Source organism: Notechis scutatus, chromosome 12 (genome assembly GCF_049901735.1).
Source record: "Notechis scutatus isolate UNSWTSFEM ecotype Mainland chromosome 12, rNotScu1.2, whole genome shotgun sequence".
Classification (NCBI taxonomy): Eukaryota; Metazoa; Chordata; class Lepidosauria; order Squamata; family Elapidae; genus Notechis; species Notechis scutatus.
In genome coordinates this window covers 13,199,512-13,227,159 of record NC_142020.1, presented here as the reverse complement: position 1 = coordinate 13,227,159, position 27,648 = coordinate 13,199,512, and the positions used below count along the sequence as shown (strand labels likewise).

The window sequence follows — 27,648 nt, the reverse complement described above, 5'->3', positions numbered from 1 at the left end:
GAACCCGACGCCGCCAATTAGCGAAAGGAGCGCGGCGCGAAGATCAACGGATTTAACCGAAGACCCGAATTCCGAGGCCAGGAGCGAGCGCGGCACCCGAGCCTTCCCGAAAACCCCGTTCGTTCTTCCCTCGCCGGGCGCGGGGCGTGGGGCGTGGCCGAGGAGGAGGAAAGCGGCGGAGGCTCCCGAAGCGATTCGACCCCGCCCCCCTCTTCCCATCTTCGGGCGCCCCCGAAGGCTTTCCGGAAGAAGGCGGGACCGAGAGGAGGAGGAGGAAGAGGTGGAGGGGTGGGCGGGGTGGGAGTGCGCGCTCGCTCGCTCGCGGCCGGAAGTGAGCGGAGCGGTCGCTTCCTGTTTCCTCCGCGCTCGCCTCAGTTGCCCGCCCCGCGCTTTGGGTGGTGGCAGTTGCCTCCTCAGCTCCCGCCGCCTCCTCCTTCGCCGCCGCCGCCCTTCTCTCAGCCTCCTTCTCGGGGTCCTCCTTCCGAGGGAAGCAGCGCTTAGCCGAAAGGCCGGGAGACAAGCCGAGGCCGCCGAGGGCCTTTCCCTTTCTCTCCTCGCGCCCACGCTCGCCCCGACCGAGCGGCCGCCCCGATGCAGGCCATCAAGTGTGTGGTGGTGGGCGACGGGTGAGTGCTGAAGCCCCCGCCCCACTCGCGTCGAAACCCCCCCGCCGCCCCGGAGCTGAGGGAAGCCGGTCCGTCCGGCGCTTGGCTGCGCCTTATGGGAGTCGGAGTCCAGCCTGGCGGGGTGGGGAGGGGGGAAAATGCAAGCCCCCCCCCGCGCATCACCCCCACCCCCCCCGGCCTGAATATGGACCCTGAAAGGATGGGAGGGGGGGTCTCCTCTCCAAGAGACGGGAGGATGGGATATATCCACGCCAAAGGAAAAGTGCTTTGAAAGGGAGAGGGGGGTGTTTAAATGGGCTGGGGAGCCCCAATGGAGGGCAGAAAAGTGGGGTTCCCCCCCACCCCTTTAATCTTCCCGGGGTGGGGTATGATTTGGTATCGGGTAGTCTTTATTTTAGGTCAATTTCTAGGTCTCAAAATGATGGAAGTGCATTGGGAGTCTATGGGGTTTTTCCATCATCCAAGTTGTCCCAAAGGTGCTTTTTCTTTTTTTCTCTCTTTTTTCCTTTCCTTCCCCTTCCCTTCATCTCTTCTTCCTTTCCTTTCCCTTTGCTTCATCTCCCTTTCTTCTTTCCTTTCCTCTTTCTTCTTTTCTTTCCTTCCCCTTCCCTTCAACTCCCTTTCCTTTCTTTTCTTCTTTCTTTTCTCCTTTTTTCTTTTCTTACCTTTCCTTCCCCTTCCCTTCATCTCCTTTCCCTCCCCCTCCCTTTCATTTCCTTTCTTTTCTCCTTTCCTTTCCTCTTTTCTTTTTTTCTTTCCTTCCCCTTCCCTTCATCTCCTCTTCCTTTCCCCTCCCCTCCCTTTCATTTCCTTTCTTTTCTCCTTTTCTTTCTTCTTTCCTTTCCTTCCCCTTCCCTTCATCTCCTCTCCCTTTCCCTTCCCCTCCCTTTCATTTCCTTTTTCTTTTTCTTTCCTTCCCTTCATCTAACTTTCCTTTCTTTTCTTCTTTCCTTTTCCTTTTTTCTTTCCTTACCTTTCCTTCCTTTCCCTTCCCTTCCCCTCCCTTTCATTTCCTTTCTTTTCTCCTTTCCTTTCCTCTTTTTTTTCTTTCCTTTCCTTCCCCTTACCTTCATCTCTTCTTCCTTTCCCCTCCCTCCCCTCCCTTTCATTTCCTTTCTCTTTTCCTTTCCTCTTTTTTTCTTTCCTTTCCTTCCCCTTACCTTAATCTCTTCTTCCTTTCCCTTCCCTCCCACTCCCTTTCATTTCCTTTCTTTTCTCCTTTCCTCTTTTCTTTTTTCTTTTCTTTCCTTCCCCTTCCCTTCATCTCCCCTTCTTTCCCTTCCCCTCCCTTTCATTTCCTTTCTTTTCTCCTTTCCTCTTTTCTTTTTTCTTTCCTTACCTTTCCTTCCCCTTACCTTCATCTCTTCTTCTTTTTCTTTCCTTTCCTTTCCTCTTTTTCTTTTCTTCCAAAAGGGAACTGGACTTTCTTGGTTTCTTCTTGTTATTCTTTTTATTTCTTTGGAAATAGGGAAATCTTCATGCAAGCAGCTTCTTCCGTTTTGCTTAAGTGAACTGAAGATGCTTCTTGGATGAGAAGGGAAATGTTTTCAGAAGGGGAGGAATCAAGAAAGACCAGTTGTCCTTTTTTGTGTCTGGGGGGGAGAGCATTTTGGGGACATTGGAAAGGAAGGTAAAGAGAATTGCCAGATGGGCAGGGAAACCTATGGATGTATTTGCCAGAAAGATTTGGAAATGCTTTTAAAAGTGATGTATTTATTATTAAAGGGGTGTGTCCCGTGATTCTCAACAACTCTGGATAATTTTATTTCGCTAACTGGGCTTTGATCTCCTCCATCTCCCAATTTTTGAGGGGGTTTCCATTAGCTTGTTCAGGGCATCCTTTTGCTTGAGTTTCCATTCTTTTCCACTTTTTTAAAAATTAAACCTTTAGCCAGAAACGGAAATGCCAGAAACGTAGACCTTTTTATTGTCTCTTTAATTGTCTGCTCTTTTTTTTTTTTTTTGGCAGCCTTCTCCAGTGGGGTGTTCTTTGTTCGGGTTGGATTGCAATTTTTGGCATTTAATTTACAATAATGAGAGACAATAAAATCACGCTGGGTGGGGCCAGTGGGGGCTTGCAGGCCAGCCCAGCTCACAGCGCCAAATTTTAGGAAGGCTGTTTGGGAGAGTTAGGATACAGTTTGACTCCGCTTTAGTCTCCCTGCTCCAAATCCTGTCTCATTACTACCTTTACTACTTACATTACTACTACTACTATTAATTAATTGAAGCTTGTTCCTTCATCTATGCAAGATTGCAGCCCAGATATGCCTGCAATTTGTTCCTGCGAGCTGGGACTTCTCTGGGAGTTACTAAATAGCCCACGGCAAGACTTCATTAAACTAGGTAGACTTGTCTGCCGGTTAAGTGTGTTTCAACTGGGCTGATTCCCAAGTACAGTAAGCATGCATTGTGTTCAGGCTCGGCTACATTTGAAGCATTACAGGTAGTCCTTGACTTACAACAGTTCTGCTTAGTGACCATTCAAAGTTACAGTGGCACTGAAAAAAAGGGAGTTATGACCCTTTTCACGCTTATGACTGTTGCAGGTCACGTGATTTATCAATCAGTCAGATGGCTTGACAACAGACTCACATTTACGATAGTTGCCATGTCCCAGAATCATGTGATCCCATTTTATGACCACCTGACAAGCAATGGGGGAAACCAGATTCACTTAACCACGGAACTGCAGTGATTCACTAAGTCCAGGACTGTCTGTTATTGTTTTCTCTTCCTTCCCCTGATCCCGATTTATGGTTTCCTTAAGCATCATCATATGAGTACATTTCAGTTGTCCCAATCAAGCTGATTTTAATAAGTGAAGCCTAAGGCACTCCTTGAATTGTAAGATAAGGGTTAAACCTTTGTCTTTCGCTGTGGGGCAGTTTCTCAATAGAAAGATTCCTGGCTTTGTTTGTTCTCTAAGCAGGGAAAAGAGCTTTTTTTCCTATGGCAAGCCCAGAGTTTTTACATGGACACAGTATAAATGCCCCTAGATATTAAAGATGGTCGGCTTTTGTAGAGAAGGGTAGATTTTTTTTTTTCTTCTCTTGAAAAGTTATCAAGGAAGCTGAGGCTTTGGAATGCTCAAACGTGGAGTTGTGTAGATTTTGCTGAAGTGTGTATTGGGCAGAATCCCTAACCGTTGGGATGAGGTTCCAAAATTTTCGGGAGTGCTGTTGTGTGCTGTGTTGGGCTGCTTTTTTGCCTTTCTTTGGTAGTTCCTTCAAGAATAGAACTTTGCTTTGTTTTGTGGTTAACAAAAGAAACATTTCTTTTTTTCAAAGTCTGGAGTTATTTTAAGACTATTTTTAGCTATCTTTATAAAGAAGCCAGACCTATTGAGCAAACTGGCCCGTTCCCAAAATATTTTTGGAGAAGTTATGCTTCCTGCATGGAGCCTTTAGAGATGAATCAGTTTGAAAATGGAAAGAAATGAACTATAGTAAGATGAACATTCCTTTTCTTTTTCTTTTTTAACCGGGATCAGGATGAGATTAGTTGTGGATATTCTGTCTTACAGAGGAAGTTATGCACAACGTAAATATTAACATAATGAGGCAAGCCGTTATTTATTTTGAACTCTGAAATTTCCCTGAAACCTTATCCACAATCTGCCTAAATTTGAGTAGCAACTTACCTTTCGGAATGAGGAAATGGTGCATGAGTTCAGGCATTGAAAATGTGGCTTAGTTTAATTTTTAATTTCTTCATTTCAGAATTTTGGAAAGCAGAAGTTTTTTTTTTAAATTTTCCAGAGGGATCCAGGTGACCTTCAAAAATCCTCCAGATGCCTGGGTATCCACACCCCTAAAGTGAAATAATGATTTTTAATAGCTCTGGATAGCATTTGAAGCTATGAGTCTAATTCTCAAGTATTTAGAATATTTTTCTAGCCCTGCCTTTATTGACTCTTGGTTTGGAGTGGAGAAGGATTTACCAGATATTTCCTTTGTTAAATTTGGTGCAGTTTATCGTGGGAGAAACAATTGCACACAATTTAGTTCTGTACAGCTTCTATTTCCCAGGGGAAATACATTGCTAACAATTACTGTGTATTATTACCTTTATTTATGCATTATTTTATACCATAATTGCTGATTCTCTAAAATGTGTAACTTGAACAGTTTGGGACAGTTTGAAAAATCTTACTTTATGAATGAAACTGGGATAAAATAAAAAAACTTCCTTATCAGCCTTAGGCCTTGCAATTCACAGATTTTATGACCAATAAGCAGGCTTTGTACTAGTAGAATTGTTTCTCATGCTATCTGTTTCTGATTGTTAGCATTTTTGGTTTTGCTCACATTTGGCTATTAAGTACACAGATCAAAGGCACACCCAGTAAACTGAACACAATTTAAAAGTAGTTGAGATTTGATAATGTGGCATATAAATTACCTCCTCCCAATTCAAGTATTCTTGTATTCCTAACATCCCACCATTGATTTACATGCTGAGCTAATTCTCCTTAAAGAGAATTAGCTCAGCGTGTAAATCAATGGTGGGATGTTAGGAATCTAAAAACACTTCCTGGATTGCTTCCCAGCCATGGCAAATTCAAGGTTTAGCTTCAGCTCCCAGAATTCTCAGCAATGGCTCTGTAGAGTGTGGAATTCTGGGATTTGAAGTCCATATACTTGGGACATTGCCATGGTTGGGGAACACTGTCTATGGATTCTCTGCCTTTCCCCCTTGCAAAGGACAACTGTGGACTCTGTTCTGAGAAATTAAAAAGATGAAACGGATGTTGCTCGGTCATTCCGACTTTCAGCAAGGGTTCACGGATGTTGCCTCAGCCAGCTTTGCTGGTCATTCTTCTTTCCAGACTCTCTCTGAAGGCCAGGGTCTGTCCAACCCCTGCTCTAAGGCAACTTTGAAGTCCACAAGTCTTAAAGTTGCCAAGGTTGGACTTCTAAGGCTGAGGAATTCTCCCAGTCTTAAAGTTGCCAAGGTTGGACACCCCTGCTCTAGCTGAGGAATTCTGGGAGTTCAAGTCCAGCAAAGTTCCAACACCCCTGCTGGCTGAGGAATTCTGGGAGTTGAAGTCCACAAGTCTTAAAGTTGCCAAGGTTGGACACCCCTGCTCTAAGGCTGAGGAATTCTGGGAGTTCAAGTCCACAAGTCTTAAAGTTGCCAAGGTTGGACACCCCTTCTCAAGTGAGTAATTCTGGGAGTTGAAGTCCACAAGTCTTAAAGTTGCCAAGGTTGGACACCCCTGCTCTAAGGCTGAGGAATTCTGGGAGTTGAAGTCCACAAGTCTTAAAGTTGCCAAGGTTGGACACCCCTGCTCTAAGGCTTTGTGGAAAGTATTGCCAAAGCCAGAAATACTTTTCTCTGCCCCCCCATGTTCTTCTTCTTCTTGGCATCATGACCTAATAGGTGAAACAGGAAAAAAAAACACACGATAATGGAAAGCACACCCAACTTATTTATTTAGAAACGCCCCTTTGCTTCCTTTCCCCGCACCAATTGGAACCATATGTGCAAGGAGCAGCTTTTATGACACCCTTGTGTTTGTCTCCTGGCCCCTCAACAGCTGGGACCTTTTCTCCCTCTCCCCCCCAATCTCTTCAAGACAATGACTTTAGAAAAGTTTCCCACCAATGTTTAGGCCGATGAGCAGTGGTAATTTAAAGCCGATTTATTGCGGCATTCACTCCCTTCTGTGATTCTTGCGTTTACTGAGAAGCGGACATGCTCTCATGCTCCAGGAAACGAGGTTTGATATATGAGTGACCTTTCTTCTTCTCTCTCTCTCTCCTTCCTCCTCCCCACCCCCCTCAGAAAAAAACCCTGGGTGCAAACACAAAAGAAGGGAATTTTTTTAGCTGTCCTGCAAGGGGAAAATCAGAAAATCACACTGGCCGGCGGTGTATCATTAAACTCTGTTTTGCAGATTAGCTGCGGCTGCTACTGCTGGGGTTTATAATGCCCTCACTGTGAGTACAAGGTTGGGGAAATGAAGTGAATACAGCTAGTCCTGGACTTAATGACCACCATTGAGCCCAGAATTTCTGCGGTTAAGTGAGACGGCTTGTTAAGTGAGTTTTGCCCCCATTCTTGTCTCCGCTGTTAAGTGAATCCCTGCAGTGGATGAGTTAACTTACCCGCTTGTTAAGCGAAACTGGCTTTCCCCACTGACTTTGTTCTTCAGAAGGTCGCAAAAGGGGATCGCGTGACCCTTGGGACACTGCGACCGTCATAAGTATGAACCAGTGTTGCCAAGCGTCTGAATTTTAATCCTCTGACCATGGGGAGGCTGCAGTGGTCCTAAGTGTGAAAAACGGTCTTCAGTCCCTTTTTTTTCCAGTCCCATTGTAACTTTGAAAGGTCACTAAACAAGGTGTTTAAGCCAGGGGTCTTCAAACTTGACAGCTTGAAGACTTGTGGACTTCAACTCCCAGAATTCCTCCTCCAGTCATGTGAGCTCAGGGATTCTGGGAGTTGAAGTCCACAAGCCTTAAAGTGGCCAAGTTTGAAGACCCTTGGTTTAGGTTGAGGACTACTAATAGCCCTCCATTGCTTATTTTTTTGAGCCTCTGCTGCCGTCTGTGCAAATGTGCGAGCTGCAGCCAGCTTTTTATTGTGGGTTCATGAGCTGACAGAGGTATCCCAGCGGCAGCTTTTACAACGTGGACCCAGAACCTTCGTTCCCAAGTTAGCACCATTCATTTGTGCTGATTGCAGCTCCCTTAACGTCCAGCTAGCTGTGGATGGCCGTGGATGATGAGAATTCAGGTCCCATGCCTATTGACAGAATTAGGTTAGGCACAATGGGCCCTAGAATGTTAATTGTGAAGTAAGCAACGGTCGCTTATTTTCTGAAAGGGGCGCGATGCGATTTCTGGCCCAAGGAAAATAGATCGATAAATAGGGCTGTGGAAATTCCAGAGTCAGCCTGGTTTTTTTTCCCTCCCAAGTAGGACATTCTAAGCTCTAGTTCAGGGAGGGGGGGGGGAAACCCCTCTGCAGGATTAAACAAGTCAGTATTCTGTATTCCTGCATTTTTCCGGTTTGTGTGCGGCTCTTGTGGGCTTTGGCTAGTTAACGCATCCAGCAGATTTGACATCATTTTTCTCTGAAGTAAGCTTGGCTTCCCTGAGAAGCCTTCTGTTTACTTGAACCGGAAGATCGTTAACAGAATCTAGGTAAATCAAACTTTTCCTCTTGGATCCGAATACACAGCTGACTCATCGGGCTGAAAGCTAGCAAAGCTTAGGAGATGGGAAATGTGTTTGTTCTTCTGGCTGTTTCCTTCTCTTCCCGGACCTGTTTGACTTGCGCCGCACAACCACTGAGGAGGCGTGCTTTAAAGGCCCGGCTATGCTTGACCTGGGACTTTTCATTCCCCCTTTTCAACACTCCGGAGTGGTTCTGAAAGGTTCTCGCCTTGTAGGAAACCTGACACAGATTTGCTACTCAAAAATGTTAAGAGGTTGAAGGAGAAAAGAATCCACGTTTATTTACTTATGAAGTTGCTGATTTGGTATTAGGAGTTACAGTGTAATAATCCCAGAACCAGAGGTAGCATCTTAAAAACCAGGGCCAGAAGAACAGGTCCAGTTAAAAGCCACAGCAAACAAATCTACATTTGTTGGATGCTGGTGAAACTTGGAAGGTATAGCCTGCTACACTTCATGGGGCCTTGGTGCTCACTGAGGTTTGTTTTCTTGCAGTCGTTTCCCAGTTAGGAAGCATCATCAATGTTAGAAGGATAATGAACAGTAAACCCGACTCCCTCTCTAGCACTGATGATGTTACCTAGTTGGGTACTGAAACGTCTGCAAGAAAACAAACCTCAGAGAGCACCAAGGACAGTTCAGCCCGAGCTACAGATATTCCCTTCTCTAACTACTAAACTATCAGAAGGAGACATATGTACCTTTTACTGTTCTGCTTAAGACACCTCCTCCCACCTATTCCCCTCCCCACCTGCCAATCAAACACTTTCAAAGCTTCTAGCAATTGTAGTGTTTTTTATTTATTTATTTTCCTGGCCGCCTTGTAGTCATGCCAGAATGACTTGAGAATCCCCCCCCCCCCAGCAAAAAATAAATAAAAATAAAAAACTCAATGAAAAAAGTGACATTATCTAGAGGTGGAAATAGATTTTTTTTTTTAAAGGCAGCTGAAAAACCCAAATTTTATTAGGACAGGAAAGCAATGGACGTATTACAGAAAACAACTCATTTTAGAGAGCTCGTGTTTGAATTCATAGGCGTGCTTTTCTCTCATTTTAAAATAATTAAAAAAAAAAAACGCCATCTGTCAATCCATTACTTTAAAATAATGATGTAATTCAAAAGTCCACGCCGAGTGGTACAATTAGGGCTCTGGTGCGTTCACAGTGCATTCAGGAGGACTTTGGCCTGGGCTCTGTAGGATTGGTTGATGAAACTAGCACAAGTGTTTCTCTTTCCATTGTTTCCTCTCTTCTTTCACTACCCCGAGAAGTGAACCAATTCATGAGACCCTGCTTGAATTCCATCCTCTCTGACTTGAAAAGTAAAAAAGCTCCAGAAACCTCCGTTCTCCTCAAACGTCCTGTGCTTGTGGGTGTTTTTCTTAACTCTGTGCTCGATATCTTTCTCCCTGTGGTGAGTCTCTTTTCTCCCTGCCACACGAAATTCCATTAATCCATTAATTGTTCCGTTAATTTAGGCTTCACATCTTTAAATGCACAGCAATGCACGCTAAGTCACTCAAGCCCACGCGTGCCTCCACAGGAAGTAACTATTCTTTCAGAACAGACATTCTGCTTTGAAAATTGACGCAGGGGCCTTTTTGCAAACCCCAGAAAGTCCACCAGTAGGTTAAGAAAATTAAAACGGTCTAATAACCCAGAGCTGGGATGACAAATTCTGACTTCAGAACTTGAATGAACATTGCAGAAAGATTTCAGAACCCCCCACCCAGTATCCAGCCCTCCATAACAGCCATCTGTGTGTTTCCAGAAAATTCACAAAATCAACTGTCGGTGTACTATGTTTCTAGCATGTCTGGTCTGCAAATTAGCAGTTTGTAAGAAAGGTGTATTTGAAGTATGAGTTCAGCCAAGTATGCATTTTAAAGACTTTGAATCCTTTATCTAACTTGTCAGAAATAAATCATAAATATATAGCAGTTAAAGGATGAGATTTATCTCGTTTAAATTCAAGTACTAATAAACAGCTAATTTTCTCTGCTGAATGGCTTCCTTGTTATCTCCATCACATGAATAATTTCTTATGGTGATTTTTTTCCCCTGTCTTTCACAGTGCTGTAGGTAAAACATGCCTACTCATCAGTTACACAACCAATGCATTTCCTGGAGAATATATACCAACTGTGTGAGTATTTTATTTTTCTTTTGATCATTTTTAAGTGTTCAAAAGATCATAAAGAGACTTGATTAGGTTGCTTTATAATAGAGGAGCTGTGCTTTAAGTAGTCTTTTTGACACTTGATATTTTTTCTAGTTATAAGATAAGTGTCTTTGCAATTGCTTTACATTTCTGGAAAATTAGCGTTTATTTTATTTATTCAGTTTGCTCCCTAACTCCTAATGACTGAGTGGTTCACAAAAAATAAATAAACTGTAAAATAAAATAAAAATAGCATGTCAGAAGTTTGCAATGTCTGAGATTCTTGAGCAGCATCTGTTGACTGAAATCCAACATTGTTATCATTTGTTTAAACATAACTCATTTGGGAGAGGTTTCCTGTGCCATGGGCCCCATGTGCTGAAATATGTGTGCTATTTTAAGACATTGAAATAATTCTGCATTCTTTAAAATTAACATTACAGGTTACTCTAATAAAGCACTTTTTAAAAATGCAGAAATATTACAATGTTGAATTGCAGAAGCACGTTGCCAGTTTTGGGAGAGATTAAAAAAACCTGTGTTGGTGGGGGAACAAGACTTCAGTATCTGAAAGACACAACATTTCACGGACCAGAGTCAACTTTCAAAATATAAAATTACTAATATTTTAAGATGGCACGGTGTCTCTTCATTTTATCATTTAAAGGAGAAAGCAGCACTCCTTACTTGGGCTTAAATTGCTTAACAGAGGGGTTGTTTTAAGCTGCATGTACTCTGACCTGAGCTGGGTTTGAAGATAATGTGTTGTTTTTTTGTTCAAGGTTTAGAAAAGTTTTTTAAAAAAAAGAATTGAAAAGAAAAAAAGGAAGGGTAGGGAAAAATTCCTGCCAACTGAGGAGAGGAAAAAGCTATAGAATAAAAAAAAATCACTTCCAACTTTCTCCACCATGGATTAAAAACCTAAAACACAATTGCCCCTTTGAAGTAGACTAAACCAGGGGTCCCCGGACCGGTACCGTCCGCGAACAAGTCCTATCGGGCGCTGGCTTGCTGGGCACCGCCATCTTTTTGATGAAAAAGTGCTTCTGGTGAGCTTTTCCGGGTAGAAAGCTCACCGGAAGCACGTTTTCATCAAAAAAGATGGCGGCGCACGCTCGGTGAGCTTTTCCGGTAGAAAGCTCACCGGAAGCACGCTTTCATCAAAAAGATGGCGGCGCCAGCGCTTCCGGTGAGCTTTTCCGGGTAGAAAGCTCACCGGAAGCACGTTTTCATCAAAAAGATGGTGGCGCCAGCACTTCGGTGAGCTTTTCCGGGTAGAAAGCCATTTCTACCCGGAAAAGCTCGCTGAAGCTGCGCCGCCATCTTTTGATGAAAAGTCTTCCGGTGAGGTCACCGGAAGCACTTTTTCATCAAAAAGATGGCGGCGCCCAGCTGATGCCGGTACCGGGCCGCGCCATAAAAAAGGTTGGGGATCACTGGACTAAACCATAACAAACAGTATCTTCTCTCATCTTAAATGAGCCTTATGGCAACCCAAAGTTGACATTGGGGGCTCCTTGGTGCTCTCTGAGCTTGCTTTGTTTTCTTGCAGACGTTTCATTACCCAGCCAAGTCACATCATCAGTGCTTAGGTTGTCATTTCATTTCTTTCCGCTTCAAGCAGAAGGTAAGAAGGTGCTAATCGTTTCATGTTCCCTGGCAGATTTGACAACTACTCCGCCAATGTGATGGTAGATGGGAAGCCAGTCAACCTGGGCTTGTGGGATACCGCTGGACAAGAAGACTACGACAGACTACGCCCGTTGTCTTACCCACAAACAGTAAGCGTCCCACGCCGGCAGAGTCGTCAAGTGTCTTACAGGCTTGCCGACAGTCAGAGAAGCTTCTAGCTCTAATGTAAAATGAACTAACCCCGGCGGTCCCCAACCTTTCTGGCACCAGGGACGGGTTTTGTGGAAGACAATTTTTCCATGGACCTGGGAGAAGGGGAACAGTTTCATACGCAGCCTTAGATCCCCTACTTGCCAGATAAAGCTCTGCTAACTCACCCACTGCTTGTGCGGCCCGGTTCTCCACAGGCCACAGCCCGGAAACCGGTCCCTGAACTTAACTCCCTTGTCACAGTCCCTTGCAAACAAGCGTCCTAGTTCCCATGACTCCTCTAGTAATCCTTCCTGCCCTGCGAGCTGTAAGTCTTAACACTCAAAAACCATTCTCTGTCCTTGTGATGACCCGTAGTCTCTCAAAATAACCCCAAACCCAAAACATACATTAAAGTCCAGTAATGCCTTCAACTTAACTTCACTGTTTTATTAGGCACAGTTTAAAGTCACAAAAGTAAATAATGAGGCAAAACAACAACAACACCAAAACAAACCGCCTTGACGAGAGTTCCGAAGCAAGCCAAGATAACTAATCATAACTGAGGAGAGTCCATGGGAAGAATGCCAGCAAAGATAAACCCCTTTTAAAGAAAACATTAAACGTTGACTCCAGCAATTCTGACTACGCAGTTACAAACTTATATACATAGCTCCCAGCTGCAAGCCACGAGGAGGATCATGGTAATCTCCTCCTGAGTAGACCTCGCTTTTCCCTGATCCTCTCCTCCCTGCGTGCCCTAGGATGGAGAGGGGGTGGGCCTGGATCCTCCTCTGATTGCTCAGCCCTTCCCCAGCCTCCTCCACCACCTCTGGAGCCACACTCCCACTCCCTGTTGGCTGTACCTCCTCTTCCTCGGAGTCAGTCTCCACCAGGGGCAGGACAGTCCTTCTCCAGCAGCCTAGTGCCATTCTGGGATTTGTGGCATTTCCAGGAAACTGTCAGATAATCAACCTTATAATATCCGAGGGCTTGGAATGAGCGGCTTCCCTTGAATGCGATTGCTCTTTGCCCTCACGAATGGCTTCTTGCTCACCTTTGGAATGTGCATAGATGTTCTGGATCTGTCGCTTGTTCAGCCTCTCCTGGATTCCTCCCTGGCTCCCTCTGACAAAACTGTCCCATCGGCCCCACGGCTGAGCTGTTTAAGGCTTTGTCAGTCGGTCTTCAAGATGTTTGTAATTCCCAAGATACAAACCAACCAACATTGACGTTTATTTGTACAAGTAACGCACATCCCATCCGGCGATAACGGCTTGAATGCCAATCGAGGTTTAGCGCTGGGAGCGTTTGCCTTCCAGCGCTCTCTCTAGCATAACCCCGCCCATCTGATCGCAGCTATCCCGTGTAGACCACCCTATTCTAAGTACCCATTTCCTAATATGGCTAATCAGTTACCTAGGCTGTACTCTACTTCCCTGAACAACCTGATGCATAAATCCCCCCTCCCTGCATCTCCAGCCACGTCATGTGGGAATTCCCATTCAGCCCCTTTCCCTACTCCCAGGTAGCAATGCGAGGCAGCGTCATAGGGAATCCCCATTCCACATCCTCTTTGCCGCTGGTGGGAGGGATCCCTGATTAACGTCTGTTTATTCTTGTATTACTGGTGGGCATAGTGGAATATGGAGCCCCCGACAGGCTTTCATTTAGTGTTGGACCAATTAATAGTACAGGTAGTCCTCGACTTAACAACAGTTTATTTAGTGACCGTTTGAAGTTACAGTGGCAATCGAAGTGGCTTACGGCCGTGTTTCGGACTTACGATCATCGCAGCATTCCCCACGGCGAGGTGATTTACATCCGGATGCTTGACAACCTGTTCACAGTTATGTGTGTGATCACATGACCTCGGGATAGTTTCAGTATCCTGCGGTCACGTGATCACATCTTTGCGACCGTCTGATGAGCAAAGTCTATGGAGAAGCCAAGTTCACTTAACAACCGTGTTCCTGATTTAACAGCTGCGGAGATTCACTTAACCAATGCGGCAAGAATAGTCATAAAAGGGGGAAAACCTCTCACTTAGCCACATAAATTCTGGGCTCGATTGTGGTCGTAGGTCAAGGGCTACCTGTATGGTGTCCAGAACGTAAGCAAACTCAGATCCGGGTGGATTAATAGATCTAGGAAACACAGGAAAATTAACCATGGAAAAGGACCCACTGATCCATCAAATCTGCCCTTGGAGGAGGCCAAAGAGTTTCATCAACACTGTTTTGCCAAAAGAGCCAGCTTTGTTCTGTCTATTCAGGCCCAATCACAACACTCCCATTGCTAAGGACTTTGGCTTTGAGAGAGGAATGGTGACTGAGGCCCTACGTTAAATGAATCTATGAGGAAGCCTGTCCCAGATGACACTTAAAATGAGATGAATTGCTTTCAACGGCAGCATTCGGAGCGAGATCTTATTGACAGCTGAGCTGTGTGATAGATTGATGCCCTGTTGGCTCCCTGTCTCTTCATTCTGGGATTTAAAAGCGAGGAAGAGGAGGAGCTGGAGTTATCTACTTCAGGGTTCTCCAACCTTGGCGACGTGAAGACTTGTGGACTTCAACTCCCAGAATTCCCCAGCCAGCGCATGCTGGCTGGGGAATTCTGGGAGTTGGAATCCACAGGTCTTGGAGGCCCCTGTTCTGTCTGCTTTCAAACTAGCAGGCTTTACAGCATAAAAGTCTCTTTACAGCGTAGTTCTTTCCCTTTTTTGGCGGGGGGTCTTTCAATGTGAGACACTTGCTAGGGTTGCTTTGGGTTTCCCCACTTCACCATGGCAAGTTTCGGTATAACATTGATACCAAATATGGTTTGGGTGAATAAATATATAAAACTTAGATATCATGGTTTAAGTGCTTATCACTTTAAGCACAATGCAGCAGGCAATTAGCCGATTAAGGGTGCGGTTAGAAGTTACAATATAAGGAAGCATTAGAAGCTGGAAAGCTTACTGTCTGGCTGTAACTGTGTTCTGCTGTAACTTGCTGTAACTGTGTGCTGCTGCGACTAACTGTGATTACTGACTGTGAGTGCCTGTGACTGAACTGTTTTTGTTTGCTACTGTTTGCTGAATATCCAGCGTTTGTTTCTCTGGCGAGTGAAACCGGAGGAGGAGAAGATATCTTTATCGGCTGATAAAGATATTGCAAGGACTCTTAACTTGGACTATACTAGTGAGTCTTACTGGATGGAAATACTGTGAATGACTTAATGGACTGAATGACAATGCTTAAACTCTAACTGGATTAAAAACTATTTAAACTACAAACAGTGTTTGTGTTCAGTGTGTGTATACTCTGGGGCCCTTCCGCTCTCCTTTGGCTGCCTGGCTTGACTACTGCTGCAATACTCTTCTAGGGGTTAATTCCCAAACCCTAACATTGGTTATGGGCCCAGCAGCATAGTCTAACTAACCAGGATATAGCAGAGAGAGTTGGTGTGAGTTGCACATTACTGTAAAAACAAACTGTTTTAATTAGTTTAAAATAGTCAAAATATCTGAAGAGTAATGGCACAAGTAAATTTGTCACAACTGTCCATGATATCCAGGCTGGATGGAACAAACTATGTTTCATGGTCAATGAAATGTAGTTTACTTCTACGCAGAGAAGGTTTGTGGGACATTATAGCAAACCCACCAGATGTGAGTAGCTGGGATCCTGCTAATGATGATGATAAAGAAAAGTTACAAGACTTTAAACTGAAGAATGAGCAGGCTTTATGCATCATAGGACTGACTCTATGTGATCAGCAGCTTGTCCATATTCGTGGAGAAGAAAATGCTGCAAACTGCTGGGAGAACCTCAGGAAGATTTATGTTCGGGACAGTGTAGGAGCACATATAAATCTTACACGGAAGCTTTTCGAACGCATCTTCAGAGGAATGGAGATATGTTAGTTCATTTAAACTGTATGAAGAGCATTTTTCAAGATTTGCAAGAAAAAGAGCTTATATTTAATGAACTGCAACAAGTCTACATAATATTATCTTCATTAGATCAAAGCTATGATGACTATGTGACTTCGTTGGAAGTATTGCCAAAAGAAAGCCTCTCATTAACCGACATTACAGGCAGGCTACTAGAAGAAGCCAGAAGAAGGCGTGAGCGTGATTTGAGCTGAGAGAAGATAAGAAAGAAGAGAAATTATCTTCAAAGCTTGAAAGAAACCAGCAAAGCAAAGTAAAGCACCTGGAAGAAGAGAATTTATCTTCGACAGCATACACAATTAAAAAGTGTTTTAATTGTGGAGGCAGAGGACATCTGGCAAAGTTCTGCAAAAAGAGAAAAGCCAGAATGTAAAAAGCCAAAGAAAGCATTTGAACTAGCCATGTTTAGCAACTCTGATGTGAAGAATAATTTATGGGTGGTTGACAGTGGCGCATCCCACTGCATCACAAGAGATAAGACAAAATTTATAAAAATGTCTACAAGTTCTCAACATATATCACTTGCTAACGGCTGGAACCTGAAAGCGAAAGGTCAAGGTTTTGCACGTTGTCCGTACATAAACCAGGATATAAAAATGTTGTATGTACCGCAACTAAAGTTTAATTTGCTTTCAGTAAGGGTATTAGATAAATTAGGTTATGTAATTACTTTTAAGGATAATAATTGCATAATTGAAAAAGATAACAAAAGGGTAACTGCAGCTTTAAATGGAACATTATATGTCTTAGATAATAGTAAGAAAGGGGAGGCTCAAACTGTATTTAATAATATAAAGCCTCATGATGAATGTATCCATTTATTGCATAGGCGTTTGGGGCATGTAAATTTTAAAATGCTAAAACGTACAGTTGAGTTATCTGAAGGAATAAGGTTAAAACCTTGTGATAAATATTTGCGTTGTAATGTTTGCTGTGAAGATAAGAGCAAAGTATTGCCTGCAAATAGGCTAAATGGTTTCAAAACAAAAGAACCTTTAGAAGTAGTATTTGCAGACATAATAGGTCCAAAGAAACCCAGTATGGGAGGTGCTAGATATATACTGAGCATTATGGATCATTATTCTAGATATGGGTTTTGCTATTTAATGAAAAGCAAAACTGAAACATATCAACATTTTTTCAATTGGCTTAGGTTTGCTGAAAGAAAGTCTAAACGGCAACTGATAACCCTGGTGACAGATAATGGCACGGAATTTATTAATAACAAATTCCAGAACAGACTTAAGATAGCTGGAATAGAGCATAAGAAGTCTGCTCCATACAGGCCAGAACATAACGCTTTTATTGAAAGAAGAGGCCAAACACTACAGGCAATGGTTAGAACAATGTTAAATGATTCTGGGTTACCTGATTCTTTGTGGGGAGGCTACAATGTGTGCTAATAACATATTGAACAACGTTGTTAATACAACAACAGGTGAAATACCATTTACCAGGTGGCATGGCAGGAAACCTGATCTAAGTTACCTGCACACATTTGGTGCACCAGCATGGGTGCATATTCCTGCACAACTCAGAAAAAAAGGGCAACATAGAGCTAAAAGATTTTTCTTTGTTGGTTATCAGGCAAACCATAGGGCATATAGATTTTGGGAGAAAGGCACATCTAAAGTGTTATGTAGTGCTAGTGCCCAATTTCTAGAACATGAAGGATGGGAGAAATTAGAACAGGATGCCAATAAAGATGTAATTATTGAATCCAATAGAAATCCCATTAGTTATCCCTGTAACTTTAAAAATAAAGTAAAGAGACAAATACAGGATGAAATAGTGCCCATAAAGGAAGAAACAGATTCAATAGCTGAACAGGATGAGGAAGATGAACAGGTAGTAGTTCAACAAAGTCCTCCTGTAAGCCCTGTAATTCCCAGAAGAACTACACGTGTATCTAGACCGCCTGATAGGTACCAGGCTAACACAGTGTGCCAGATTAATCAAGTTCCTAATTCTGTAGAAGAAATTAAAAAGTATCCTACTAAGGAAAAAGAAAGATGGTATGCAGCAATGAATAAGGAACTGAATTCATTAAGTGATATGAAAGTGTATGAGAATGCCAAATTACCTGCAGGAAAGAAATCCATTGGCTGCAAATGGATATTTAAGGTAAAAACAGATAAGGATGGTAATTTAATCCATAAGGCAAGGTTAGTAGCCCAAGGTTTTAGGCAGAATGCTAATGACTACGATGAGGTGTTTGCACCTAGTCTTAAGGCAGCAACCTTGAGAGCAGCTTTAGTGTGGGCAGCTAGTAAAAACTATATAGTTAACCATTTAGATGTGGAAACTGCTTACTTGCACGCCCATTAAAACATACTATTTATATGAAAAACCTGTTGGTATTAAAAGTGAAAATAAGGATAATAATGATTGTTGGTTGTTAAAGAAAAGTCTCTATGGTCTAAAACAATCAGGCTATGAATGGAACCAGTATATTGTAAAGGAACTAGACAATATAGGATTTAAAGCTGGTTTAGCCGATCCATGTCTGTTTAAGAGGGAGACAAATGGGAAAGTATCATTATTATTACTATTCACAGATGACATTGCATTGATAACTGAAACTAATGATGAAGCAAATAAAATAATAGCATCATTAGGAAAGAGAATAAAGATCAAGCAATTAGGGAGATAAAGAAGTATCTTGGTTTGAATATAAAGAAAACACGGAAAGGTTTTAAGATATCTCAGGAAGATAAGATAAGCAAATTACTAAAAGATTACAAGATGGAGCTTTGTAAGCCGGCTAAGACTCCAATGAGTCAGGAGTTTAGCAACACTGATGAACAAAGTCCTGAGTTTGATAAGTTGATTTATCAATCTTTAATTGGTAGTTTGAGTTATATTAGTAATTGGTCTAGACCAGATATATCGTACTGCGTGAATCAGTTGGCTAGATTCAATTCTGCACCATGTGAAAGACACTGGATTGCAGCTAAGAGGATATTAAGATATCTTAAAAGACAATGAATTATTCATTGTATTTAGAACCAAAGGGTGATTTAATTTTGAGTGCTTATGCAGATGCTAGCTTTGCATCAGAAAGAGACACTAGAAAGTCGACTTCAGGAACAGCCATAATGCTGGGTAAGACATTAATAGGCTGGAAGTCAATAAGACAACAGCATATAAGTTTGTCTACTATGGAGGCAGAATTCTCCTGTTTATCATTGTTATGTACAGAATTAATAATGTATAAACAAATGTTAATTGATATAGGTATAACTGTAGATTATCCTATAATTATACATGAAGATAATCAGGCAGCAATTCAAATGGCCACAAATATTGGAGTAAAAACAAGGAGCAAGCATACAGATCTAAGATACCTAAACGTGAGACAATCTGTAAGAAGTAAGATGATTCAGCTAGAGTACTGTATGTCGGAGGACAATTTAGCTGATAATTTTACTAAAGCCCAAGGTGCCAGTAAGCACCAGGAGAGTTGTGAAAAATATGGGGTTAGATTGTAAGGTATTATATATTTATTTCACCCAAAAGGGGAGTATGTTAGGTATAACATTGATACCAAATATGGTTTGGGTGAATAAATATATAAAACTTAGATATCATGGTTTAAGTGCTTATCACTTTAAGCACAATGCAGCAGGCAATTAGCCGATTAAGGGTGCGGTTAGAAGTTACAATATAAGGAAGCATTAGAAGCTGGAAAGCTTACTGTCTGGCTGTAACTGTGTTCTGCTGTAACTTGCTGTAACTGTGTGCTGCTGCGACTAACTGTGATTACTGACTGTGAGTGCCTGTGACTGAACTGTTTTTGTTTGCTACTGTTTGCTGAATATCCAGCGTTTGTTTCTCTGGCGAGAGAAACCGGAGGAGGAGAAGATATCTTTATCGGCTGATAAAGATATTGCAAGGACTCTTAACTTGGACTATACTAGTGAGTCTTACTGGATGGAAATACTGTGAATGACTTAATGGACTGAATGACAATGCTTAAACTCTAACTGGATTAAAAACTATTTAAACTACAAACAGTGTTTGTGTTCAGTGTGTGTATACTCTGGGGCCCTTCCGCTCTCCTTTGGCTGCCTGGCTTGACTACTGCTGCAATACTCTTCTAGGGGTTAATTCCCAAACCCTAACACCCTTGTGGAGCAAAAAAGTGTATTTTTAGTTGGTTGCAATTAGATGCATTCAAGAACTCTGTTCATTTTATCCATCAACTTTAGGAACTGCCCACCTGTAAAATCTCCTCCAAAGCAAAAGCGCACCCGAACAATTTGTAAGCTAACCTTGTGCCTCCAAGCGTGTTCTAACACACACACACAAATATTTGAACACCTTTCTGGCCATCAGGGTTCTCCAGTGTTCAGTGAAGCTGTTCTAGACCTGCTTTAATGTGGCTTGCATGAGCCACAATATTTTGTTTCTCTGTCAAAACTCAGTAGAACTAAGGAGAAATTCCCTGGCCAGTGAGAAAAAATAATCAGTGGAACAACTTGCCACCAGAAGTTGTGAATGCTCCAACACTGGAAGTTTTAAAGAGATGTGGGACAACCCTTTGTCTGAAGTGGTGTAGGGTTTCCTGCCTTGGCAGTGGGTTGGACTAGAAGACCTCCAAGGTCCCTTCCAACTCTGCTATTTGATTCTAAAATGGGCGCACCTGCGATCCAGGTATTTCTTCCTGCTTCTCCTTATGGCTACTCTTCTCAAAGCTATCCAAAATAATGAACACACTTCCCACAGAGAGAATGGAGATCCTTTCCTGGCTCTTCCATCGATTCGGGAGGTTTTTTTCCCCTCCCCTTGCCCCCCCAGTGAAAATCTTCAGTTCTCTGAACATTTCTTTCCTCCTCCTCCGCTTGCTCACTAACGGTTTACACGTACAACTCCAGGAAGTCAGTTTGTTGTGACCTGCTTTGGCTTTGCAAGTTCGGCGAGAGCCCTTTGTTGATGGCTTCGCCGCTTCCAACAAAAACTGCCAGAAAAAGGGGGTGGGAAAAAGACTTCTTTGTCCCAGAGAAGCGGCATTTATCTGGGACAGCAGTCAAATGACAAGGGCAAAGCTCACCTCCGAAGTGTACCGGAGTGAGGAAACAATGCAGGAGCCATCGTGGTGCCTCTCCCATTCTCCTTTGTTAATAGGCTCAAAAACAAATGAGAGTTGAATAACTGGCCAGCCACGGTTGTTTTCTAAGACGAAGAAGCGTTTTGTGTTGGGCTCCAAAAACCAAGAAAAGCACATTGTGACTCTACTAAGCCAATGTCTTTATTGTATCCCTCGCCTGTAGACAGAATCTTGCCAGACTAAAACCTGCTACCATCTCCATAAAGCAGGAGGGGCAACTTTTAAGACCCCGTGGACTTCAACTCCCAGAATTCCCCAGCCAGCAACAACCAAAACAAGCAGCTCTACCAAAAGCAGCAACCCTACACATACACTCCCATAGATCTTAGATGGGATTTAGCTGGCTGGGGGATTCTGGGAATTGAAGTCCACAGGGCTTAAAGTTGCCGAGGTTACACCCAGCATATAGCCTGGGAAGGAAGTTAGGGAGGAGCTGTCTTCACCCTCCTCCTCTCACACACAAACTGCGTGAACTGCATTCTCTCTCGCTTCTCTGGAAGGCAGCCCCTCCTCCCTGGGGATCCAGGCTGCATGCGCCACATTTTTAATACTGGAAGATACCTCTCTCCACATTGCGTAACGAGTTATCTCAAACTTCTCCCCACAGAAACATATAACCTCAGGATAAGGTGATATCTTGAGCCAGATGTTACTGGAGAAGGATCTTAGGTAAAGTTTTGCAATCTCTTTGTAAAGAGGTTTGCTAAAAGTTGTATTAAATTTCAGAAGTAGGTACTGGGGGGAAAGAAACCCCCCTCCCAAACAGTCATACATTTGCACATATGTGTATACACACACAAACACACACACAAACAAACAAACACACACACACACACACACAGGGTTTACCAGAAGGAAGCCCAATGGTCGATATATACGTCATATTAAATGTTCAAATTTTTTGTGGTTTTCTTCTAAATCCTTCAGATACATGAACTTTTGAACGTTGCTAAGTACAGAAACATTTACCTGGGGGTGGCGGGAAGAGGGGGAAACAGTAACACACACACACACAGATCTACTCCGTTCTTGTAGGAAATCTTCCCTGCAGAAAAATTGAGGCTCGAATCAGTTCCTCTCTGGACTAGTTTTCTACAAGCAGAGGAATTCGAAACGAAAACCGTGGCCCGCTTCAATCCCAAATTCCACTCCCTTGCAGTTCCAAAGCCATAAAACCCCGGGAGCGTTGCAAGCCGCTTTCCGCCAATGCGCAAAGAGCGTCTTTTCCAGCATCTCCTAACATTAACCCCAATTGTCTCGTGCTATCACTAGGTTGAAGGAACGAGTGGTAAGGATTTAAGTCCCCGTGGGAAGCGGCAGCCACTCTCCGTATGTAACGCTTTCATCCATTACGTTCCAAGCGCTTTTTCGGTGCCCTGCATCTTCCTCTTTGCCGCTTCTGCAGCCCTAAAACTTGGCTTCCTCTCCTGCCACTCTTAGGTCAGGGGCCTCCAACTCCGGCCACTTTTAAGACCTGTGGACTTCAGCTATGCTGGCTGGGGAATTGTGGGAGTTGAAATCCTTAGGTCTTAAAATTGCCATGGTTGAAATCCATAGGTCTTAAAATTGCCATGGTTGAAATCCATAGGTCTTAAAATTGCCACGGTTGAAATCCGTAGGTCTTAAAATTGCCACCCTGCTCTAGGTAACTGTTTCTGGGGGAAAAAAAAAACCAGTTAAAATCCAAGCCTTTAACAAAAGCCACTTCCTCCAAAGGGGCTGGGAATGATGGGAAGGAGATGGTCTGGGCAGGAGCCACCTAGCCAGCCAGCGAGAGGTGCTGTGAGGAGCTATGGGAGCATGTACACTTTGCACCAATTTTCCACCCGTTACCTGGATGCATGGTTAATTACGATTGCAAATGCTTAACTCAAGGCCTCTGGAGCTGACCTCTCTGGCAGCCTAGAGCTGCAGCTCAATCAACTAACATGCTCGTGGTTTCTCTGATTTGTAGCAGCGCAGCTGTCAATGCGCAGGGGAAGAGAGGTTTTTGATGTTTGAGAAACGGCATTTGTGAATGGTGGGCTAATCAAGGACTCGGTCTGAAGCAAATGTTGGGAGATTATTTTCCAGCCTTTAAAGTTGCAGGTGGTGTTAAAAGAAAACTTGGAAGTTGTGTATTGGCTGAATGGCCGACACTTTACAGCAGGGGTCCCCAACCGCCAGTCCGCGGACCGGTCCCGGTCCGTGGAACAAGTCTTACCGGGCCGCTGGTTGCTGGGCGCCGCCATCTTTTTGGTTAAAAGTGCTTCGGTGAGCTTTTCGGGTAGAAAGCCATTTCTACCCAAAAGCTCACCGGAGCGTTGGCGCTGCCATCTTTTCGTCAAAAAAGATGGCGGCGCCCAGTTGATGCCGGATGCCGGGCGCGCGCCCAGCTGATGCCGGTACCGGGCGCGGCGTCAAAAAGGTTGGGGATCACTGCTTTACAGAACGTCGAAGTGAGGGCAGCTAACTGGACGTGATTTAACAGTGTGCAGCCCAAAGGCAGTTTGGTTTAGCGGTAAAGGCACTAGGCTGGAAACCAGGAGACAAGGGAGTTCTAGTTTTGCCTTAGGCATGAAAGCCAGGTGGGTAACCTTAGGCCAGTCACTAGGAGATTGTGAATTCTAGTCCCACCTGGGTGACTTTGGGCCTCTCTCTCATCCCAGTCCACTTTACAGGGATGTCGTTGTGGGGAAAATAGGAGGAGGAAGGAGGAGTATTACCTATGTTAGCTGTCTTGAGTTATTAAATAATAAAGGTGGGCTATAAATAAATAAAAATCTAGGCAGTAGAGAAGAAATCAGTAACTTTTTAAGACAGAAACTCCTATGAAATAGGGTAAAGGACTAAGTCACCCATTTGATGGGTTCTTACGTTCTTGTAGCGTTTCTTGTCTGCTGGTGTTTAATGCCATTTTGAATGCCGAAAAAGCATAATTTGGACACATTCTATCCTGCCAGTCCAAAGATGCTCTTTCTTGGTAGTTAGAACTCATCAGTGGAGCTAGGTTGTGTGAAAACCTTGTCAACCCCCCTGGAGGCTGAGATTCTTTCTGTTGATGTTGTTTTACAGGATGTGTTCTTAATTTGCTTTTCCCTTGTGAGCCCAGCATCCTTCGAAAACGTCCGTGCAAAGGTGAGTAAAAACATATTTATTGTTTCTCCTCTAAGAGAGAGAACCATAGCAGAAAAAATGAATCAATCAAGAATAGCTCAGTGAATAGCAAAATGTGGCTTTATAAATGTCGGGAATCGTTTTGGAAATGGAACCGGTATCCGACTTGCCACACTGTGTTTAACCTTAAAGGTAAAAGCCAGTGGCAAAAGTTATTTTTCTTGTCCTGGACTGTCAATCAAGCTCATAGTGAAATACAGTTCTGACCTCTGCTTTGTTGTTCTGCTTCCTTTTGTGTATGTGTGGGTTTCTTTTGTTTTGTAGCAATAGTGTGCCCCGTTAATAGGCGTGCCTTAATGAGCCAGAGCTCATTGGGTGGGAAATCTCTTTCGACAGGATTGATTTTCCAGGCAGAACCATTTGACAATTTTGTTCCCCTTTTTCTGCAGTGGTATCCAGAGGTGCGGCACCACTGCCCCAATACCCCCATCATCCTAGTGGGAACCAAACTTGATCTCCGAGACGACAAGGACACTATAGAAAAGCTCAAGGAGAAGAAGCTGACGCCAATCACCTACCCACAAGGCCTTGCCATGGCGAAGGAGATCGGTAAGCCTTCGGCCCATTTGGAGGGCTTATTGTTAGAGTCCCTTTGGATTGAGGGACTGTAGAGCAGCGTTTTCCAAGGTGGGCAACTTTAAGAGGTGTAGACTTCAACTCCCAGAATTCCAATTCCCCAGCCAGGAAATCTGGGAGTCCATACGTTTATAAAATAAATTGAGAGATAGAGGAGATACAGAGTTAAATAAATCGTCGTAAGAGATGGATAGATCAGAGTTAAATAAAAGCACGTCATCAAAAGATACGGCGCCAGCTGATCAACGCCACGAAAGGTTGGGGATCACTGGGATAGATGAGAAAAAGATGATAGATTAGATCAGGGGTCTTCAAACTTGGCAGCTTTAAGACTTGTGGACTTCAGCTCCCAGAGTTTCTTTTCCTCTAGCCCTGTTAGCTCAGGAATTCTGGGAGTTGAAGTTCACAAGTCTTAGATTTGCCAAGTTTGAAGACCCTTGGGTTGGATTGATAGATGGGATATAGCGATAAATGGATGATGGATTTGTTAAATTTATTTGTCACCTATCTCACCACAAGGCTACTCTAGGCAGCTTACAAACAATTAAAATGAAGAAATGAAGAGCATGAACCAGAAGTAAGATAATAGAACCATAAAATAAACAATAAAAGGTGGCACAGCGAGACAGTTACATGATTAGCAAAAAAAAAAGAAATAGGTAGAAAGCAGAGAACAAGGAGAGAAGTGGAGTCTGCCCTCAATCCAGCTGATGATGATAGATAAAAGAAAAATGTGTGATAATTTGTTTGATAGATTAGATAAACGATAGACGAGATGAATCGATAGATAACAGACGAGAGAAGGAGAGAAGATTGGTAGACAGACAGACAAAATGTGATATTGAAATCCTTTCGTGAGGCTGCACATTGCAATCTCCCTGTTCTCCTGCTGCTGCTTTTTAATTTTAGGATTTGGGGATTCGTGTGTTCCTCAGCCAGCTGGCCTTTCCTTTTTTTGTAGGTGCAGTCAAGTACCTAGAATGCTCAGCACTTACGCAGCGGGGCCTGAAGACAGTCTTCGACGAAGCCATCCGAGCCGTCCTGTGCCCCCCTCCAGTCAAGAAGAGGAAGAGAAAATGCCTGCTGCTCTAATGCTGCTGCTGCTTTCATCCCCCACTCCCTCCCCCCCAAAAAAAACCTTTTGTGCTTTGCTTGGAATAACGGAGCATTCCTGCATTTCTGTTTTTTGTTAAAAAAATTGGTTATCTCTCCCCTTCAGGTTATCCTAAAACAGCCATCTTACATATTTCCCTTTGTTTAAAAAAGTTAGCTTCTTCCTTCCTTCTCCTTTTTTTAAAAAGACATATAAAGGCCTTACTTCTCCCCAACCCCCAACCCTTTTTTCCCTGCTCCGCTTAATCAAATGTTGCCAAACTTTCTGCTCCTTACTCTTCTTGGATTGCTGTGCTTTGTTATGTGAAGCCACCAGACCTGTTTTTTTTTTTTTTTCCTTGCAGAGTCAGGCAGGTGTCTTTAAAAATACTAATGTTTTATTACCAGCTGCAACACTTTAATCGGGTTTTCCCAGGAAGAAGAAAAAAAAAAAGTTGCTGTCTAAAAATGCCCTCGTTCATCCGACAGCTCCTTCACACCCATCTTTCATGCTTGAACAAATGCAATAATTGACAACTCCAGATTAACCCTTCCCCTTTTTTAATATATATATATATATATATATATATACATATGTCAAATCAACTAAGGTCTGTGATTAAAGCAAATTTTTTTTCCTAGAAATGTATTTGTCTTCCTTCACGGCAGAATACTATTTCCTCGGAGGAAAGACAACTGACTTGGTGGAACAGAATTGACCAGACAGTATTTCGACACTGTAAAGATCAATTTACACTACATTTTCAACACACTAGTTTAAAACCAAGGGGGTATTATTTTCTCTCTTGTATGATTAAAAAAAAACCACAAAAGGACTCCTTCCAGCAGCCAATGAACAGCTGAGCAGCAGGTTGGAGTGTTTTTCTAGAATATTTGTTCATATTATTTTGGTAGGACTTTAAGCTTATTACAATTTTGAGCTAGTCCTCTCTCCCACATGTTCTTGCTGGATGCTTTTCTGATAGAATCTCCTCCTGAGCAATATTAATTTGTATTTTAAATCATTTTTAAAAAATTTGTATTAGCCACTTATTTTTTGATGATAAGAGTAGTCAAACGTAGCCTTCTATCTCCCCGTCCTAATTATGTACATGGTTTAAACCAGGTGTCTCCAACCTTAGCAATTTTAAGACTTGTGGACTTCAACTCCCCGAGTTCCTCAGCCAGCTTGCTGAAATTGAAGTCCACAAGTCTTAAAAGTTGCCAAGGTTAGAGACCCCTGGTTTAAAAAGCTTTCTTCAGTCTTGAAGATAACTTGGTGTAAAAACCAAGGGCAGCTGATCAATCACTTTTTTAAAAAATAATTTCACCCCACTTTTTCCCTCTGGCTAATGTCTCTTTTATCTGCCAGGTATCCTGAAGCTGTATTAATTTTACCAACACTGACATGGCTCATTTTTAACGTTTTCAAGATCCTGGTCTAATAAAGGTAATCAGGCTTGTGAGGTTCTGTACGTCAGATGCTGGCAAGAACACGTTGATTTCTTCCCCCAACAACCTTTCAATTACTAGAACAAATATATATATATATATATAAATATAAATATATATAAATGGAGTTTGCAAGATTGTGAAGTTTTTACATTGGATCTTTTTTGGTAAATGCAAGTTAGCAGTCTGTTTTGCATGTATGACTTAATAAATTCTTAAATCACACCTGGGTTTAGAGTTTGGACTCCGTGAGTTGCATTGAGGTATGTCAAGCGTGCCATCCTGTTATTCTTATCCCCAGGGATGGGAATTTGAGCACCTCATGGGTTAAATTCTTTGTGCCACACACAACTGAGCTTTGTATTGTGGTTTATTTCTCTGCCTCTTCACCCATTCTGCTTTCGTTTTTCTTGCTTCCTAATTTGAAAGAATCCTTACAAGTAATCCTCCACTTATGAAAGTTCATTTAGGGACCATTCAAAGTTACACTGTCATGGAAAAAGTGACCTATGGCCATTTTTC

General features: G+C 42.9%; 2 protein-coding genes across 3 annotated transcripts in view; one reads left to right on the top strand and one right to left on the bottom strand.

The window, feature by feature from the left end:
- Positions 1 to 313: 313 nt before the first annotated feature.
- RAC1 (Rac family small GTPase 1) lies at positions 314 to 26,235 on the top strand. Of its 2 annotated transcripts, XM_087942165.1 has the most exons (7): positions 347 to 626; positions 9,890 to 9,961; positions 11,640 to 11,757; positions 22,123 to 22,179; positions 23,905 to 23,967; positions 24,396 to 24,555; positions 25,544 to 26,235. In XM_087942165.1, the coding sequence occupies exons 1-7, from the start codon at positions 592 to 594 to the stop codon at positions 25,672 to 25,674; spliced, it is 636 nt and encodes a 211-aa protein (XP_087798291.1). In that variant the 5' UTR covers positions 347 to 591; the 3' UTR covers positions 25,675 to 26,235. The 2 variants fall into 2 exon arrangements, with proteins under 2 accessions (XP_087798292.1, XP_087798291.1); XM_087942166.1 differs by lacking the exon at positions 22,123 to 22,179 and having other exon boundaries at positions 314 to 626.
- Positions 10,437 to 27,648, bottom strand: part of DAGLB (diacylglycerol lipase beta) — a 39,514-nt gene continuing 22,302 nt past the window's right edge. The window contains exon 16 of the mRNA XM_087942164.1: positions 10,437 to 10,543. Within this exon, the coding sequence (XP_087798290.1) occupies positions 10,537 to 10,543 (7 nt within the window). The 3' untranslated portion in view covers positions 10,437 to 10,536. The remainder of the gene's footprint in view (positions 10,544 to 27,648) is intronic.

Excerpts from the sequence above, each read along its gene's own strand:
- RAC1 (XM_087942165.1), top strand. The coding sequence starts at position 592 with ATGCAGGCCATCAAGTGTGTGGTGGTGGGCGACGG. Across the intron at positions 627-9,889 it reads TGTGTGGTGGTGGGCGACGG|TGCTGTAGGTAAAACATGCC; the intron begins GTGAGTGCTGAA and ends TGTCTTTCACAG. Across the intron at positions 11,758-22,122 it reads CGTTGTCTTACCCACAAACA|GTTGAAGGAACGAGTGGTAA; the intron begins GTAAGCGTCCCA and ends TGCTATCACTAG.